Source organism: Peromyscus californicus, unplaced genomic scaffold (assembly GCF_007827085.1).
Source record: "Peromyscus californicus insignis strain IS unplaced genomic scaffold, ASM782708v3 Scaffold_11__1_contigs__length_118956290, whole genome shotgun sequence".
NCBI lineage: Eukaryota > Metazoa > Chordata > Mammalia > Rodentia > Cricetidae > Peromyscus > Peromyscus californicus.
This window is the reverse complement of record NW_026294402.1, coordinates 45,240,291-45,258,300: the sequence shown is the minus strand read 5'-3', so window position 1 is coordinate 45,258,300 and position 18,010 is coordinate 45,240,291. Positions and strand designations below refer to the sequence as shown.

Genomic DNA, 18,010 nt, shown 5'->3' with positions numbered 1-18,010 from the left:
ACGTTTGTAGATTTATTTAAAGCACAATGAATGTATAAACACAAGACAAATCTGTTGCTGAATGATATTTTATTAGCTTAATAATCTGGGCCGGCCCTTAGCATTAATAAGCTTCAGCACTAGTCACAGATTTTCATTCACTGATGGGAAACTTTCGAGTTTTAAAAAACGCAATGAGAGAAAGGGCGTCTACTTCTTAGGGGCCGCAGTGACAGCAGGCTTGTCTTCACGGGTGATGGGAATGGTACGCTCAGGGCCAGAGGCCTGTTTCCTTGGTCCATTCACAGTGAGGACCCCATCAGATGACAGGGAGGAAGTAATGGTGAGAGGATCCACATCAGCAGGGATCCGGTACTTCCTGTGGAACTCCCTAGAGATGAATCCGTGTTCGTCCTAATCCAAGAGAAGGAAAAAAGAAGCAGAGAAATAAGAACAGGAAATACCACTGCTTGCCCCAAACTCAGACATCCCTTTTCCTGAGGTTCCCAAACAGCCCTGCCATCATAAGGAAAAAAGAAGTATCTGGAGCTGGGAGTATAGTCTTGTGGTGAAAGCCCCTGAACTTCATTGCAACAAATACACAGATAGCTAAGTCCAGAGCTGTTCATCCACGTTTAAGGCTAGAATAAAACTGCCCAGATTTGATTCCTACCTACAAAGGAATGATTCTGTGTTGGGTGGACTTTGGCACTGAGGATCTCTGTCCTTGAGGAAGCCTATAAGTTGTCCGAATCCCTCAGGAATGTGTCAGGATGTTCCTAACCCACAGGATTGCTGATATTAAATAAAGTTGACTATCGGGGAGACTGGTCCAGGCTTAAAACAAAACTGAAACAGCCTGAGGACATTAAGATACACTTATTATGCACAGGTTCTGAGTCCTTAATTTGTTTTGTTTTTTGAGATAGGTAGGGTTTCTCTGTGTAGTTGTCCTGGAACTCACTCTGTAGACCAGGACAACTCGAACTCAGAGATCTGCCTAACTCTGCTTCCTGAGTCCTGGGATTAAAGGTGTGCACCACCATGCCTGGCTGAGTTATTAATTTTTTTTTTTTTGGTTTTTCGAGACAGGGTTTCTCTGTGTAGCTTTGCGCCTTTTCCTGGAACTCACTTGGTAGCCCAGGCTGGCCTCGAACTCACAGAGATCCGCCTGGCTCTGCCTCCCGAGTGCTGGGATTAAAGGCGTGCGCCACCACCGCCCGGCTGAGTTATTAATTTTTAAGAAGCAATCGTAACACCTTTTCATGAAGTCAAGAAAAAAAAATCGCCAAAAGTGCAAGAGGAATTGTTGGCCCTAACCCTTACACCTTCTGAATCCCAAGCATCCACCCAAACAAATCTCAATTTGCTGACTTCCTTGCAGCCATAAGCCTGAAGCTCTGGAATATGAACAAACCAAGTAGCTTAGTATTAAAATGAGCAGAAGAAGAGACGTGGAATCCTGAACATCTAAAAGTCACAGACAGAAATGCCTCCAACCCTGCAGTTAATGTCATTATGTACAACAACCATTATGTACAACACACTGCGCCTAAATCAATGGTTGCCCGTTTTGATTACAGACTGAAATTACCCAAGGAGATCTTTTTAAATAAATGTTGATGCCTGAGTTATATCCCTGAAACTTCATATTTACTTGGCGCCTAGGGTGCGCCCGCGGGTTGGGAATTTTGAAACGTCTTTTGTTACTTTGTTGTCACCAGACAACGACAAAGCAATCAAAATAAACAGCAAGGGGCACTTCTCTCAGCAAAACCATAACAGTAACTACAGATCTATCCCTAGTTTAGCTCCCTAGCCATTGATGGCAGCTCCTGCTCTAGTCCCTTACGTTTCGGGGGGCCTGGAATTCTGCCAGCCTCGGAGACTGGTGGCAGGATCCAATGCGCACTAAATGGATTCACATAGATAGAGAAGCGCCCACACACCTGGCGTTCCTCGTGCTTCCCATGCACTTCAATCACATCTCCCAGCACCTTGACTTTCAGTTCCTCTGGGGAGAAGTGCTTCACGTCCAGGTTGACAGAGAATCTGTCCTTCTCCATACGCATCTAGAGGAAGGTGGGGAAGGGAGGAGAAAAGATGGGAGAATGTTTATGAAATTGGAGAAGACTCATTGTTTGATAGATTTACTTCCTGTCCAGGTAATTCATCCTTTTCACTGCTAAAAAAAAAAAAAGTCCTTTTTTGAATGACTGTGGTGCATGTGAGCCACCATAGTGATACACAAGGAACACCTCTTGGTCATCAGTCCTGAAGTTTACTTAAAGGCACAGAGAAAAAGGTCACTAGGGGACCACAAGGATGGGTCTAGTCATAGCTTCTGCTGCCTCTCTACCCAATGCTGGCTTTGTCATTTGTCTGTAAGACAAAGGCCCCTTTTTCTTGTTCAGCTCCCTGCCAAGTTTCCTACCCACTCCATCTGGAATGTTCTGCTGGTCCTGTCCTTCCAAAGCCCTTGCCCACTCAGCTCCTGTGTCCTAACACTGGAATATTTTTAAACCAGCGTGTTATCTGTGGCAGCCTCTCTTAATCTTATCTGTTCAACCCCTCTCCCACTCTGTCAGGACAAGCCGGGGCTTCCCAGGAGTGGACATACATCCATTCCTCATAAGGCACAGACTGAGGTCAGGGCACTGTCTCAGCCCTGAGGAACCCAGAAAATCAGAGGCAAGGGAAGAGAGAGACAGAATATAGTGATTGATGTCTCCAGCTCCATCCAGGGGGCATAAAAAGTTCAGAATGAATGGGTTTCTCTCTGATCTCTGCAATTGGAGATGATAAAATCCGCCAGGACCATGGTTGTTAGGGAGGTAAGTAAAGGAGTTGAAACAGCTTTTAATGCAGATCATTATGAATAAAACCAGAAAGGGACATCCTGCTTTATCATTAGGGGACAGAAGATGATTTTCACCATGCACAGAAAAACGTAACAGGGAATGGAGGAACACCAAACAGCATGTTTCTTCCAAGGGGAGAAGCAAACAGTAACCTCATTTCTCCCGTACCTTGGCACACACACGTGCCTGAAATGACTTAGGCAGGGACAAAAGGGAAAACAAATGAAGTGTCCAGGAGGCTCAGGAAGGACTCCTGCCCTGGCACAGGGGAGACTCACCTCTGAGAGTCCAGTGTCAATCCAGCTGGGGGCGCGAAGGAAGGAGGGTGGCCGAAGGTAGAAGGGACTCAGCGAAGTGGCAGTTGAGAAGAGGTCAGACTCCAACAGGTGCTCCCCGAAGAACTGGTCAAAGAGGCGGCTGGGGGAGTGGAAAGGGAAGAAGGGCCGACGAATCCAGGGGTGGTGGATGGCGATGTCCATGGTGGCTAGATGAATGTAGGGTCCGTTGGCTGCTCAGCTCCTTCAGCGGCAGCTACAGCCAGCCCCTTATATATGCAGTCTTGTGAAGCTTCTGGAATGGTGATGTCAGGGGTTTTATTATCCCAGCTCACCGCCAGTTCATGGAGACTTGTGATCAGGGATTTGGCAGGGTGACACATACCCAGTACTCACTGAGCTAAGAAAAGAGAAACACAAACACGGCTGAGCTGGCCAGTGACTTGTCATGGTCTTGTCTCACTAGCTCCCTGTCCACGCCCAGTGACACCCACCCCCATCCTTGTTCTCTGGAGCTCGGACAGAGGCAGGAATCCCAGGCAGCTGGTGGTGTGCCCCTCCTCCTCTCCAGTCTTGCATGCCAGGGGAGTTGAGCCAGCAGCTATCTTGAGCCTGGGCAGGGACTGGAATCTTCCTAGGCTGGGCCCCAGGGACATTAACCCTTTGTGGTGCCCTAGCGGGGAGCAGTGACCACCAATATGTCGGTCGGTACCAGGTGTCTGGCTGGAACCCTGAGTTGACCTGAGTTCAGAATACCCTGAAATTAAAGAGACAGAGCATGCTTCTTGCACCTTTGATGCTATGTGGCTCATGGAACATTAAATCTTTTTTTTTTCAGTAGTGTGCATGGTGCCCACGATTGAGAAAGACAAAGGGTGATATGGAAGTGTACAATTTGTGAAGGGCCAAACTAGGCCTCCCTTTGCATTCCTGCAGTGAGTGCACCAACTTCTTTTCCCAGGTCACTTCCGGGACCAAGACCCTCAGCTGTCCTCCCAGGCTTCTGCGACAGCTGAAGGGTGTGCAGAGGAGGGGACTTAGGGGGTCCAGGCTGTGCTGGTCACACCCTCATCGCTGCACTCTGGGACCAGGCTCCCGGCCCTCCCCCAGAGGCCTTGCACTATTTTGGGTGGTGTAGACCCCGCCCCCACTCTGACCGAGTCCTGGCTCTCCCTCCCGCTGAAGGGGTCGCGTCGATCTTGTTGGGGCTGCACTTGGGATCAGGGCTGCCAGTCGCAACCGCAGTCATGTCGGGCCGCACAGTGCCACATGCCCACCCAGCCACTGCCGAGTACGAATTTGCCAACCCCAGCCGCCTGGGCGAGCAGCGCTTCGGAGAAGGTAAGGCCCAGATGCTTCCCACCCCCACCTCCTGAAATTCTGGGCTCACCGCCCAGTCTCACTGGCCTCCACCCTACCTGGGGCTTAAGTGAACTCCTGGAGCGAGGCATCTCCCACCCCAGACTCCCCCCTCAAGCAAGGCTCTCCTCTTGCTACAGACTTCAGGACAGGACTTTAGATCCGCAGAGCTTTGGGTACCCGGGCCTTGCACGCTGAATACCTTCTGGTTTCGCTTCTGTCCTCCAAATCCCTGCTTGCTTCATGGCCGTCTAATTTCCTTCCCCAGGCCCTCTTCAGCAGCTTCCCCACCTGCTCCTGATCTCGCCTTTCAGCCCTGTGCACACTGCTTCCTCCTTCATCCTGCCTCTTGCCTTCTCTTTCTCTCTCTGCCCCCCTCAGGCCTCCTGCCAGAAGAGATCCTGACCCCCACCCTCTACCATGGCTACTATGTCCGGCCTCGGGCCGCCAGAGCTGGGGAGGGCAGTAGGGCAGGGGCCTCAGAGCTCAGGCTCAGCGAGGGCAAGTTCCAGGCGTTTCTGGATGTGAGCCACTTTACCCCAGACGAGGTGACCGTGAGGACTGTGGACAACCTGCTGGAGGTGTCGGCCCGGCACCCCCAGCGTCTGGACCGCCACGGCTTCGTGTCCCGAGAGTTCTGTCGCACCTATGTCCTGCCAGCAGATGTGGACCCCTGGCGGGTCCGAGCTGCCCTCTCGCATGATGGCATCCTTAACTTGGAGGCGCCTCGGGGTGGCCGGCATTTGGACACGGAAGTCAATGAGGTCTACATCTCCCTGCTCCCTGCGCCTCCTGACCCAGAGGAAGAGGAAGAGGTAGCCAGAGCTGAGCCCTGACTGTCCGCGGTAGACCCAGCACCCAGTGAATCCCCTGTCTACATCCCACGGCGATTCCAGAAGTCCACCACCCCAGAGGTAGCAGCGTCCTCGGGGGAAGGGATAGGTGTATGGTCCACAGTGTATGATTTGGTCCTTTGATGTACCATAGCCTTTGATTTAGTTCTGAGTGGAGCTGAATAAACCCAAACCTTAGGGCCTTGTTTGTGCGGCTCCTGTTCTGTGGCCTGGAAGACCCAACCGCGAACCGACTGGAAGAAGGTCATAGGTAGCAATTTCCACTGTGAAATGCGCCCATCGTCTCAGCATCCTAAGCTCACACTTGGATGCTGAGATCACCCCCGGAAGCTGACACTGGCTCCAGATCAAATTCCTAGCCATAATTTTCTCACAATGCAACAAAAGGGAGAGTGATCCTGGGAGGGATAGGGATACGCCATCCAAACAGCCCAGAGGGCACTGTCTGAGCTGGTGATTAGAGGCACAAAACAAGGGTCTCCAGGCTGTCTGGCCTTTTTGGGTAGGGGTTGGGAAAATGTTTTTGGCTGGAGAGAGTTGCCTAAAGCTCTGGGGTGACTGTTTTGCTTTCCTGTATCAATGGCTTTGCACTGAAAGGTCTCTGATAGAGGAAAAGAGTGTGCGTACATGGGCATACAGACACATTAACCCACCAGTATCCCTGAACCCACAACCTTCCCATCTTGAGTACAGGGAAGGCCCATGCGAGAAAGCAATTGTCTCTGATTTTGTAATAACCCATGGAAAGGAACCACAGAACACTGTACCTAATCTAAGACTCAATGCAGATTCTACCATCACATTGCAGTGGCAGTGATCGGGAAAGGCTGAAGATGGTTTTAATGCTAGGAGTACGGTGTGTTCAGAAAAGTCAGTTCACTGGGAGAGGCTGTGGCCATACTTAGTCTTTACAATCAAGAGAACATGCATGTGTATGATTTGAGGGGTTCCAAAAAAGTTCTTTCCATATGTGTGTGTGTGTGTGTGTGTGTGTGTGTGTGTGTGTGTGTGTGTGTGTGTGTGTTTTCCAGGTTATGGTGGATATCTGAAATTCTTTCATTAATGTGGTTATTTCTTAACTCTTGGGGGTTAAAAATTCATTTGAAACCTGACAAAAGTTATCAATCCTCTTACCAGAAAAATACACACACTTGCAGATTCATCAGCACAGATTTTAAGATCCATTCATACCCTAAGAGGGATGTGTGGACCTCTGAGGTAAGAGCTCTTCTTCAAATAATTTGATTATTGGCGTAAAAATCTCTTTCTTTTCAAAACCAAAGCAAGACCTGGAGTGTATCTCAGTGACAGAGTGCTTGCCTGACAGGCACAAGGCTCTGGAGTAGATCCCCAGCATATTCCATAATGAACAAATACGATAAAGGCATACCTCAGAGAAACAACATTGATTATATTCACCTCTCCATTTAGTAGTTCAGTAAATATTCATCAAGTAATATACAAATCAAGCAATAAAGTATGGGACACAAGCATTGGAAATATAAATAAGGAATGGGTATCTTTGATTAGCTACTCTTAGTAAACCTAACATCTAGGTGAGAAGAAATTTAAAAGGCTGAGCGTAAGTATGAAGAGAACAATTTCTATGACAAAACAGAGCAGATACATTATAGCAGTGGTCAGAAAACTACCACTTGCAGACCAAGTTTGGCTCTGTGTGTGTGTGTGTGTGTGTGTGTGTGTGTGTGTGTGTGTGTGTGTTACATTTTTAAAAGCTATAAAAGAAAGACTATAGACGTGGCCTGTAAAACTTAAGATATTAACTCTCTAGCCTTTGAGGGAAAGTTTTTTGACTTGTTTTTATATCATCAGCTATGAGATTAGTAAGAATGTTCATCTTTATGCAAAAAGCTTAAAAATGGTTAAGGCAAAGGAGGTATGCTACCTCTTTAATCCTATAATCGTGACGCTGCAAAATTAGCCACCTTTTATAAATACATATAAAAGGGTTTTTTGTTTTTGTTTTTGTTTTTGTTTGTTTGTTTTCAGAGCTGAGGACCGAACCCAGGGCCTTGCGCTTGCTAGGCAAGCGCTCTACCACTGAGCTAAATCCCCAACCCCACATATAAAAGTTTTAAATAAAAAAAAGAAAGTAAGTGAAGTTGGGTGTGTAGTGGCACACAGCTGCAACCTCAGCTCTTGAGAGGCGGAGGCAGGAAGTTTGGGAATCCAAGGTCAATCCTCAGCTACATCATGAGTTTGAGACCTGTCTAGACTTCATGAGACCCTGTCTAAAAGTAATAATAAAATAAAGATTTTCAAGTTCTCCCCTCAGATTACAACCTGAGCAGCTTCATAATTTCTTTTATAGTTAAAATTAGTTGGCCTACTTACTTATTTTGGGGAAGCCAGGCCTCACACTCATTAAACTTACACTCTACCTACCACTCAGCCCTGACCTGAGTCAAAAAAAGACTTTTTTTACAAGGAAACATTTTGAAAATCTCTAATTTAATCTAAACCTTCACTTCATCAAAACTCTTTTAAAGTAGCTGGACAGTGGGGGTGCACACCTTTGATCGCAGCACTCGGGAGGCAGAGGCAGGTGGGTCTCTGTAAGTTCTAGGCCAGCCTGTTCTACAGAGCGAGTTACAGCCAGAGCTACACAGAGAAACCCTGTCTCAAAAAACAAAGCAAAACAAAATTTTCTTTAAAAGTTATTAATCAACTTCTGTGACATTTTGAATTGCAGAGACTTTGAACTTTACAAACAGCCCACTCCATTTTTCTTATTGGACATTTATATATACATATATATTCACAAACAAACATTTATATATTTACATATATGCTTACATATACATAGCTACATACACACATATACATATATATGTATATACACACACACCCTTGGTAGGGCCTTGTACATGCTAGGCAAGTACTCTACCATCGACCTGGTTTTTACTATTTGTTTTAGGACTGGGTCCAACTAGGCAGTATCATGGACTATGGGGGTCCAGCCCCTCCATAGTCCCTTCCCAGGGTCCGGGAAGAATCTACAACCAGCTGATAATTAATCTTTGATGAAAAGAAATGAATCTATGTACACGAAACTCCTTAGTCCATACACTTTTATTACTCTGAGTCAGTTCTCTCTCTACACAGCTTCTATTCTGCTCTCATGCCTAGCTCCTTTCTTGCCTGATTTCTCTCTACATTTATCTGCTGTCCCCTCTAAGTTCTGTCTTAATTCTCTCATCTTAGTTCCGCCCCGTCTAGGTTCTCATCCATCTAGTTCCTTCCCATCTTAGCTTCTCTCTCATCTCCTTCTTTCTATCTTGTTCTTCCCCATCTGGCTCTTCCTCATCTTCCATCTCGTTCCTCTAGTCCTCTCTTCTAGCCCTTCAGTCTAGTTTTTCCCCAATCTCAGTTTGTTCCTCTCAAGTTCTTACCCATCTAGTTCTTTCATTCTCTTGTCTCTTCTCCGTCTCTTTATTCTCCCAGTTCTCCTTAAGTCTCTCTGGAATCCAGTTATAAACCCAAGCAATAGCAATCCTCTGGCCTAGCAAATTCACCAGGCTTGAATTCTACAGGGTCATAAAGGTAGGTAAGAATTTTCCTCAGGTAGTGACTGTCAGGCCTTCTTTTACAACCCAAAATGGGAGTGGTAAAAGAGGAGGTCAACTGAGTGCTAATGACCGGTTAGTACATCAAAAAGGGATCTATGTGCTCAGTCTACATTCCTAGAAGTGGTTAGGTAAGAAGTTAGGGGTCTATTAATAAGGTTGTATAAGAAAGGAGGGTCTCACCCTTAAATGCACAAGAAATAAAGCTATCTGCCTGACCTAGGAGACAGGTGTTGTTTCATATAGCCTTGGATGCTTGACAGGCATTTTAGATAAATACACTGTTAGTAGTTCTTGGAAGCACACAAGAAAATCATTTTAGGAACCAGCTAATATATATATATGCTAAAGTATCACCAAGACTTCTTAAGCCATGGCTTGACCTTTGGAGAAGTCCTTGACTTTTCCAAGTAGTAGCTTTTGTGATAGTAGCTGAATTCCATTACGTTTTCCTGCGGCTTGCAGCAAGGCAGCCCAGATGGGATTTGAATCCTCTATGTAGCCCAGACTGGTCTAGCCTCCTGCCTTAGACTCCAGAGTATCTGAGATTACAGGCTCGTACAGAATCCTAAAAAGCTTGGGTCTCGGAACCCTAGCTAGGGATGTCGAGGGAATGAAGGACAGTTGCACAGACAAACATACAATGAAGCTGGGCTCAGTTCCCTAGCACCTCAGCATGTTTGTTACATACAGCACCAAGGGGAAGGTCAGCAAGGCTTGGTTGGAGGTCTCTGTGTTGGGCTGCAAACTTTGGCAGGGAGGAGGCCGAAGTTGCTGGTCTTTGTACATACTGATCAATCCTTCCTAAACATCCGTACTCAAAAGGCTGAGTGCCCCCCCCACTCCCCCCATATCACAATACACCTTCACTCGGGACTTCAGCCACACAGGGCTGGCCTCCGACACGCTGGCACAACCAGGGCTGGCTGATTGCTTCTGAAGCCCCTCCCCCACACTGAAACTGTGCCGTGTCCCGTCAGCCATATCTTGCAGCACTTTCTGTACCACCTCTTACACACACTGACAATAGAACTTGACAGTCAACGAGAAGCCTAAAGTTGAATTAGACACAAACTGACCGGGTCAGATTTCAATAGAATACTCATTAGTCTGATATCACTCTACACTTGTGTTAATCTGCTTAAGGCATATCAAGTTTTATACTCCAAGTGCTTTTTGTCTTTTCTGTGGAGTTTCTGGCCCTCTGAAAATCTCCTGGATACATTCCTGTAAATTACCACCGAAGAGATGGCTGGCAACGGAGCAGATCATGAAAGGCTTTGAGAATTCTATCCTGTAAGTAACAGGAAATTATCACTGGCTTTTGAGCCAGAGAGAGGAAGCAGGTTATAGGATGAAAAGAACATAGTTAATAGTAGAATAAAGAATGGTCTGCAGGAGAGAAGCCTGTGCAAGGGTTGGAGCACGAGAGAGTACAATGAAACGCTTTACCATCTGATCATTGGCTGAGAAGAAGAAGTAATAGTAGTAAGACTAGTTAAGGCTTCCTGAGGGAGTTCCGTGTGTCGGGCCATGGAGCAAAGCTTTATATACACACCATCTCATTCAGTAGTCACAATCCTATAAGGCGGTCACTCTCACATCCCCATTTTTCCTAAGATGGGGAAGAGTCCAGAATCCAGCATACTCTGCGGAGCGCAAGGCTGATTATGGGCATCCCAGGACAACACTAACGATGCCAAGAAAAGCCGGGCGGTGGTGGTGCACACCTTTGATCCCAGCACTCGGGAGGCAGAGGCAGGCAGATCTCTGTGAGTTCGAGGCCAACCTGGGCTACAGAGTGAGTTCCAGGAAAGGCGCAAAGCTACTCAGAGAAACCCTGTCTCGAAAAAAACAAAAACCAAAAACAAACAAACAAACAAAAGACGCCAAGAAAATATTGACGATTGGAATTATCCAAAGATTCTCTTGGAGCCATATTTTCCCTTTGTTGTTGTTGTCGTTTATTTGAGACAGGGTCTCTATGAATTCCTAGCTGTCCTGGAACTTGCTCTGTGGACCAGGCTGACCTCAAACTCACACGAGATCCCCAGCCCTTTGCCTCCCAAATGCTGGGACTAAAGGCATGCGCCACCATACCCAACCCAATTTCTAATGGAATTCACTCAGCTGCATCATAGCTACTGGCCAGTGAGGAACAGGCCCAAATTTGGGTCATTGGAAGCAGAAGCTGCAAGCAGGGGTAGGTGGAGATTTTGTAGTCCTGAGCTGGGAAGAGGACAGTGAGTGCTCCATTCCAACCACAGAACCATCTGGTTTATACCAGAAAGAGGATGAGGTAATGCATTCGGTGCTTATGCCTCCCTGTGCTGGAAATCTAGATGGTAAAGGGTTAGGAAATTTGCACACATTACTTCTAATAGTGAGAATGTGAGAGCATTCCATTTCCCTACATTTCAGGTTCCAAAAGCCTCATATTGTGGACATATGAAACTGGTACCAATTATCTTGACAGTAAAACTCAAACCTGAGTGTGGCAGGGCAGACATGAGGGAGAACCCTTTGCTCCGTTATGAAGGATATATTTCAAAGGCAGTGAGATACAGTGAGAAACATTTCCTGTGGAAACTCGGAGCCCTTTTGTATCTCAGGTTTCTTTTTAAAACGAAGTTTGCAGCTCAAAGTTTGTGGCTTCATCAAAAGAAGTTTCAAATCCCAAAGGTGAGATAACTCTCACCTGGAGCCCGTGTGTCTTTCCACCCTCTGGCTGGGAACAATCACCTGGGAATGATTCCACCAGGTGGCTTCCAAGGTCCAACCTACTTGGTTGAAATCTGACACTGACAGCGACTCCCTGGGAGCTGCTGCGGTTCGCTCAACAGGGAACCAGGAAATGCGCAACCTCTTTATGTCCGAAAACCAGCTGGGCTCCCGGGGAGACGCATCCGCCATGGGAAACAGGCTGTGCTGTGGGGGAAGCTGGTGAGTAGGGCCGAGAGGTGGAGGGGACCGTCTCCGGTGGTGGATGTGAAACCCTGAGAATCAGAGAGAGCCTGGAGAGACCGTGCCTTCCTCCACCCGCCACGTCCAGGGTGGAGCACCAGAGCAGGACCTTAGGACGCCTTAGAAAACAGCAATCTGTAGAGTGTAGAGTTAGCTGGACCGATGGACCGGCCTTGTGTCTCTCTTCTCTCCTTTCCCTTTCCTGCTCTCCTTTCCTTTCTTCCCCAGACCATAATAATTGAAGCGTTTGAGTGCCCTTTATGGGCGGCCACTTACAATCGCAACTGTCCCAACACCTCCGTAAGTGGTCTTACAGTTGCTCCCGGTCCAGAAGCAGAGGCTCAGGGAGGTTAACCAATATGACTGTCACGTGGCTAGTGACTTAGCAGGTAAAACAAGATTCCACACGGGCTGCTGGACTTCAGAACCCATACTTTCCTTGCTAGGTAATCATAGAGGCGATCAGGGATTGAGCAACAGGATTTGGACAAGTGTTTGTTTGAGGTGGCAGAAGTGGGAAGGAGAGCGTCCATGGGAAATGTGAATGTAACTTTTGTGCGATTTGCTGTGTGGCCTCAGGCAGTCCTGTAATTTCTCTGGGCCTCACTTTTGTAAAAATGCACAGTCCCTGCTGTTTGCAGCATAGGTTTGTTTTGGAGAGCAAAAACTAGTAAAAACAAAAACAAATAACAACAACAAAAAACACCTAATAATAGATTATTTGTGGTTTTATAAATTTCCCCCCAGGGTGTTCACCACTACTACAAACTCCCAAATACGGCTTTGTCCTGTCATCTGCCTTCTGGCTGGATTGTTCCTCGTCTGGGACAGAGTTCAAAGATTACTTATTTCCAAATAAAGTGAGAGAAGAGTGAGGTACATTGGAAAGCACCTACAATTTGAAGACAGAAGCCTGGACTCAAGTCCTGTGCCTGCTAGTTCATTTATCTATTTGGTTACTAAACAAACATTTACTGAGCACGTGCTGTGTAGCAGGAAGTGACAGATGCAGAAGGTGGCAATAATAGGAAATTTGGCTAAGCATAGTAGTGCATGCCTTTGACACCAGAGATTGAGAGGCAGAGACAGACAGTTCTAGGGTAGCCAAGGCTACATGATGAGCGTGTGTATCAAACCATCAATAGGTCTCTGCCTATACCTGCCTATATTTGTGTACATATTTTTTTTTATTTGTTTGACTTTTTTTTTTTTTTTTTTTTTTTTTTTTTTTTTTTGGTTTTTTCGAGACAGGGTTTCTCTGTGTAGCTTTGCGCCTTTCCTGGAACTCACTCGGTAGTCCAGGCTGGCCTCGAACTCACAGAGATCCGCCTGGCTCTGCCTCCCGAGTGCTGGGATTAAAGGCGTGCGCCACCACCGCCCGGCTTGTTTGACTTTTGAGACAAGTTCTCTCTGTGTAGTCCTGGAAACTTTATAGATCAGGCTGGACTCGAACTCACAGAGATCTGCCTACCTCTGCCTCCCCAGAGCTGGGATTAAAGATGGGCACCACAACACTTGGCCCTTATTTACTTTTTTTGTTTGTTTATTTTTCGAGACAGCGTTTCTCTGTGTAGCCCTGGCTGTCCTGGAACTTGCTCTGTAGACCACGATGTAGACCTCAAACTCAGAGATCCACCTGCCTCTGCCTCCCAAGAGCTGGGATTAAAGGCCTGCGACACCACCACCCGGCTTAGTTTGCCATTTTCTAATTCTACCATTTATTTAGTCACTCAACAATATTGATGATGTAAGATGTTTCCTATTTTGAGACAATAATTCCACAATAAGTATCCATATCTACCTATATATGATTATGTATTGGGATTATGAGATTGCTATATCAGACAGTATGTGCAGTTATGTTTAAAGATCTTTATCCTTATTGCCAATTGCATTCTGAAAGGATTGTTCCAACTTTTATTCTTATGACTACTGTGGAAAAATGGCCTGTTTAAATTCTTGAAGTCTAATCTCAAACTAATTCTGTCACCTATGACTATCAGGCTGTGTCTGGGTTCTAGGCAACATCCAACTTGGGAAGAGGCTCTGTCCACTAAAATTGGATGGTTCTGGTCATGTATTCTGAGATTAATATTCTCTCTCTCCACTTAAATAGAAACAAGTAGGGAAAGAGGAGTGGCAAGGGGCAAGGCATGGGTTCCTACCTACCGTGTACCTGTGACACGGCAGTCGTAACACAAAGCGAGAGCTGAAGCAGCGGAGGAAGTTGGAAGACAGAGGCTGCTGGCTTTCTGCCAAACCACCTTTACTGTTCAGCTGAAGACCAACTCCCTGGCTCTAAGGAAGTTGCCTCAAAACAGAGCGTGGAAAACATGTGTGGAAAAATCCTGGTTCCCCCACCCCCACAGGAATTCAGACAACATGATTTAGATATCTGCATGCCTCTCTCTTCCTTTAATTTCCAAGAGAAGGAAACTTCCTGAGGAGAGGCAAAGTCAGACAGACAGGGCTCTGGTGAGATCTGGAAATATACTAGCAAGAAGCGGCTCCCAGAGTAAGTCTAAAACTATTCACCCTGTTTCCTCAGACAAGTGTTGTCTCCCCCGGCATCAATCATTGATGGTCACGTAGACATGCCGGCTCCATAGGGACCCCAGGAGCGTGACTGCTGAGTCACTCCCCAAATTCGGTGTTCCCAGTTCTGTAGCTGGAGTGCTCCAAAGGGCATTAAAGGTTAAGCAAAGCATTTCTCACTTCTGTTAACTAAAAACAAGGACAGGGCAGCAAGAAGGGTAGCTACTTACTGGAACAGAGCTCTGCGGGGGGCCTTAGCTAGAGAGCCCTGGTTGTCACAGCTCCTATGACTCCCAGAACTCCCAGGTTGCCAAAGATCTCCCCACCCCCACGCCCCAAAAAATAGCACTGAAGATTCAGTCTCTGGATCCAGGAATATATTCCATAATTTGGCACATTTCCCTTAGCCTCTACTGGGATTAGCTTGATAGACAATCCCAGAATAGCCTTCATGCAAGCAACATCCCTGGCATGTAGTGCCTGGTTGCCTAAACCTGTATTTTAGGTTTGGTTATGTCAGTTTTACCACTCTACTTTCCGGAACCATCCATCTAGGAGAGGTACTGTATCCTTTACAGATACTTTCAGGTTGACCCTGGCACAGAGTGAATCTTTGGGGTGGTGGGAGAAAGTCATCCAAGAATGTGAAGGAGAGCCCACAGAGTAACTGTGGTGGAGAGAACATACAGAACTCTTGCACATGGGTGATCTGTTTTTCTACACAGGAGCTGCCCATCAACTTTCCAGAAGAAAAACAAAACAGGTAATTGGGGGAGGGTATTGTGAGCAAGGGAAATCCGAGAAGACAGTAAAACCAACATCCTTGGAGAAGGCGTAGAAAAGAGACATGACATTGGATAAGACAAAGGGAGGTGATAGAACACAAAGAATCTTGAGTTTATTGGATCCAAGGCTAGCTCTTCACCTACGGATCTTACCTTTCCCATTACTTCAGAGGGGCAGAGTTGGTTGCTCAGGCTTTCATTTACCCACAAAATACCACTGAGCACTTGTATTGTAGGGGAGCTGTTCCGTGGGTTCACAATGAGGAAGAGAAGCCCAAGGGAAGGTTCCAAGGTCTCAGCTCTGGAAGAACTGAAAACCAACTCTGAGAGGCAGATTCATGTAAATACATAATTATAATATCGTCTGCTGGTGTATAGCAGAATACAGAGAAAACACCCGATGCCATCGGAATAATGCAAAGATCACCAGTCAGTAGAAGAGGGTGCCGGCAGAGGCTGAGGAGTTAGCGCATGCAAATGCTTGGGGGGAAATAAATGGTCTGATTGAAAGTGGCCCAATGGTGTAGCTGAGCACGTACCACATCTTTGTAGTAGCCTGTTAAGTCATGTGTCTTCCCAGGTCCGCTGTAGATTTCCCAAGAAAGAGGAAATAGCTTACTCATCCTTATCTCCCCAGAGCGTGGCCCAGAGCCTAGCACAATGCGAGCTCCGGCTGGTGAGCAAAGAGGATGGAAGACAGTAGAGCCAGGTGGAGAATGGGTCAGGTTGTGTATCCTGGGAAAGAGTCTGGGTGTAGGCTTGTAGAAGTGAAAGAAGGGCAAATGCAGCCAGAGAGACTTGCTAGAAGCCCACTCCAACAGTCTATAATAGACACTTGAAGAGGGCAGTCTCAGTAGAGATGGGGAAGAGAGAATGAGTTTAAGTTGGCTTTCTTCCCCCACAGGGAGCCCAGCCAGACCCACACTGAGCATACTGAAGCAGCAACAGCTCCGGCAGAATGGCACCAAGGTAATGACAGTCCCCTCTCAGGCTCACTCCGAGGAGGGATCCCAGTGCTCAGCTTTTTCACCCCGAGACAGCTTCATCTCAACCATCTGTAGAAATTGCTGTGTCAGTCTGGGGAGATAGTTCAGCAGGTAAAGCACTTACGTGCAAGCCTGACTATCGGAGTTCCGATCTCTAAAACCCAGATAAAAGCCAGAGGCAGTAGCAGAAGTTTCTATAACCCGAGCACATCCCTCCTGGGAGATGGGAAACAGAGACTGGAGAATCCTCGACACTCTCCAGCCAGCTAGCCTGGCTTATGCAGCACTACACAAGAAAGATCATGTCTCAAACAAGGTGGAATGCAGGGGCCTTCTCCCGAGGTTGTCCTCTACACACACACACACACACACACACACACACACACACACACACACACATACACACATACACAGGAAGAGTGGAACTCATGTGTTACCTGGCCTCCCAAAAGAGCAAAGTAAAGGGATCTCGGTCTAACTGACCCTGCATGGGACGTGAGGGGCAAACCAAACCAAGAGCCTCTCTTAATTCTGGTAATTTCTGCCAGGTCTGTGAGACAACAGCACCAATGTATGAGCAAGTGTTACACCGGCCCGGATCTCAAAAGGAAAGTTCACACTCCACATCGGAGGAGAGCAACTTGCATTATGCAGACATTCATGTGCTCAGCCAAGTGCAGCCATACTCTGGCAAGAAGGTGAAACACCCGCATTTAGAAACCGCTACAGAGTATGCCACCCTCCGCTTCCCCCAGGCCACACCTCGATATGACAGCAGCAATGGAACCCTGGTGTGAGCCCTTGGAAGGAAGTCCTGGCTTCCACGATTTTACAGTACTGTGGGGACAATTTACTGTTTTCGACAGTAGGGATGTTGGCCATGTTGTAATCTTAAAGAACACCAGAACATCTGGAATTATGGGTCCCCCTACTCTCTCCACTATGAATCTTTTGGTTTGCCACTGTTATTGTGGAGTTGTGGTAAGGCTATGAGTGGGCTGAGTTCCCAATAATATTTAAGTGTGCAAAACAGTCATCCTTTAACCCCTAACATTACGTGGACTCTCAAACGCAGCAGGAACCCTTTATGCACGTTGGCTGTTTCTGGTAGGAATTATTTAATGATATTTGGGGTTTTGTTTTGTTCTTTTATTTGCCACATAGCTGAGGATGGCCTTGAAATCCTGATCTATCCCAGCCTCCCACTCCCAGTGCTGGGATTACAGACATGTAGCCACTATGCTCAGCTAATCATATCCCCTTTACACACTTTTACTTCAAAACCTCTGAGGAAGCGTTCTGAAAAAGCTTTTGGAGCTTTTGCACACGGCCCCGGGACTGCTGTGGGAAATTAACCTAGTAGCTGGGTCAAGGGCTTCAGACCTTAACACAGAGATGGGGACGGGGACTGACAGATTCTAGTCTTCTTCAACCACGGGCCGCAAGGACTTCAAATTGTGGACACTAACAGCCTGGAGAGGACAGCCTGGAGAAACTCTCCTTGTAGGAGGACTGTTAGCTCTCTTCTGAGGAACCGTTAGGATCAATAAATAAATAGTATGAAGGACAGGCTGAGTGGTTGTTCCTGGGGCTGGGTTTTGCAACATGTCCCAGCCCACAATATGGAAGGATCCAGCCAACGGAGATGCCTGCACATCCTGCTCTCTAGTCAGCGGTTGGGATACGGCTTGGTGAACAGAGTGCAAGCTCCCATTGGCTGAAGGCGGGAAGTGGGCGGGACCATATGAGCGAGGAGACTGGCAGGGGTTGTGATCTGGAGGCTAGAAGGCGGGTCCAGAATGGTAGGGGCGTGTTCTTGGCCGGC

General features: G+C 47.1%; 3 protein-coding genes across 4 annotated transcripts; 2 read left to right on the top strand and 1 right to left on the bottom strand.

Moving 5' to 3' along the window:
- Positions 1-50: 50 nt before the first annotated feature.
- Cryab (crystallin alpha B) lies at positions 51-3,584 on the bottom strand. Its single transcript, XM_052760215.1, has 3 exons — positions 3,119-3,584; positions 1,929-2,051; positions 51-393 (listed from the first exon to the last, which is right to left on the bottom strand). Exons 1-3 carry the CDS (start codon positions 3,317-3,319, stop codon positions 190-192), a joined length of 528 nt encoding a protein of 175 aa, XP_052616175.1. The 5' UTR covers positions 3,320-3,584; the 3' UTR covers positions 51-189.
- A 27-nt stretch (positions 3,585-3,611) lies between these two features.
- Hspb2 (heat shock protein family B (small) member 2) lies at positions 3,612-5,515 on the top strand. 2 transcript variants are annotated; one of them, XM_052760209.1, is made up of 2 exons: positions 3,612-4,456; positions 5,138-5,515. In XM_052760209.1, exons 1-2 carry the CDS (start codon positions 4,363-4,365, stop codon positions 5,308-5,310), a joined length of 267 nt encoding a protein of 88 aa, XP_052616169.1. In that variant the 5' UTR covers positions 3,612-4,362; the 3' UTR covers positions 5,311-5,515. The 2 variants fall into 2 exon arrangements, with proteins under 2 accessions (XP_052616169.1, XP_052616161.1); XM_052760201.1 differs by having other exon boundaries at positions 4,856-5,515.
- A 5,333-nt stretch (positions 5,516-10,848) lies between these two features.
- On the top strand, positions 10,849-17,765 carry CUNH11orf52 (chromosome unknown C11orf52 homolog). Its single transcript, XM_052760220.1, has 4 exons — positions 10,849-11,858; positions 15,140-15,177; positions 16,104-16,168; positions 16,734-17,765. The coding sequence occupies exons 1-4, from the start codon at positions 11,770-11,772 to the stop codon at positions 16,980-16,982; spliced, it is 441 nt and encodes a 146-aa protein (XP_052616180.1). The 5' UTR covers positions 10,849-11,769; the 3' UTR covers positions 16,983-17,765.
- The last annotated feature ends 245 nt before the right edge of the window (positions 17,766-18,010 follow it).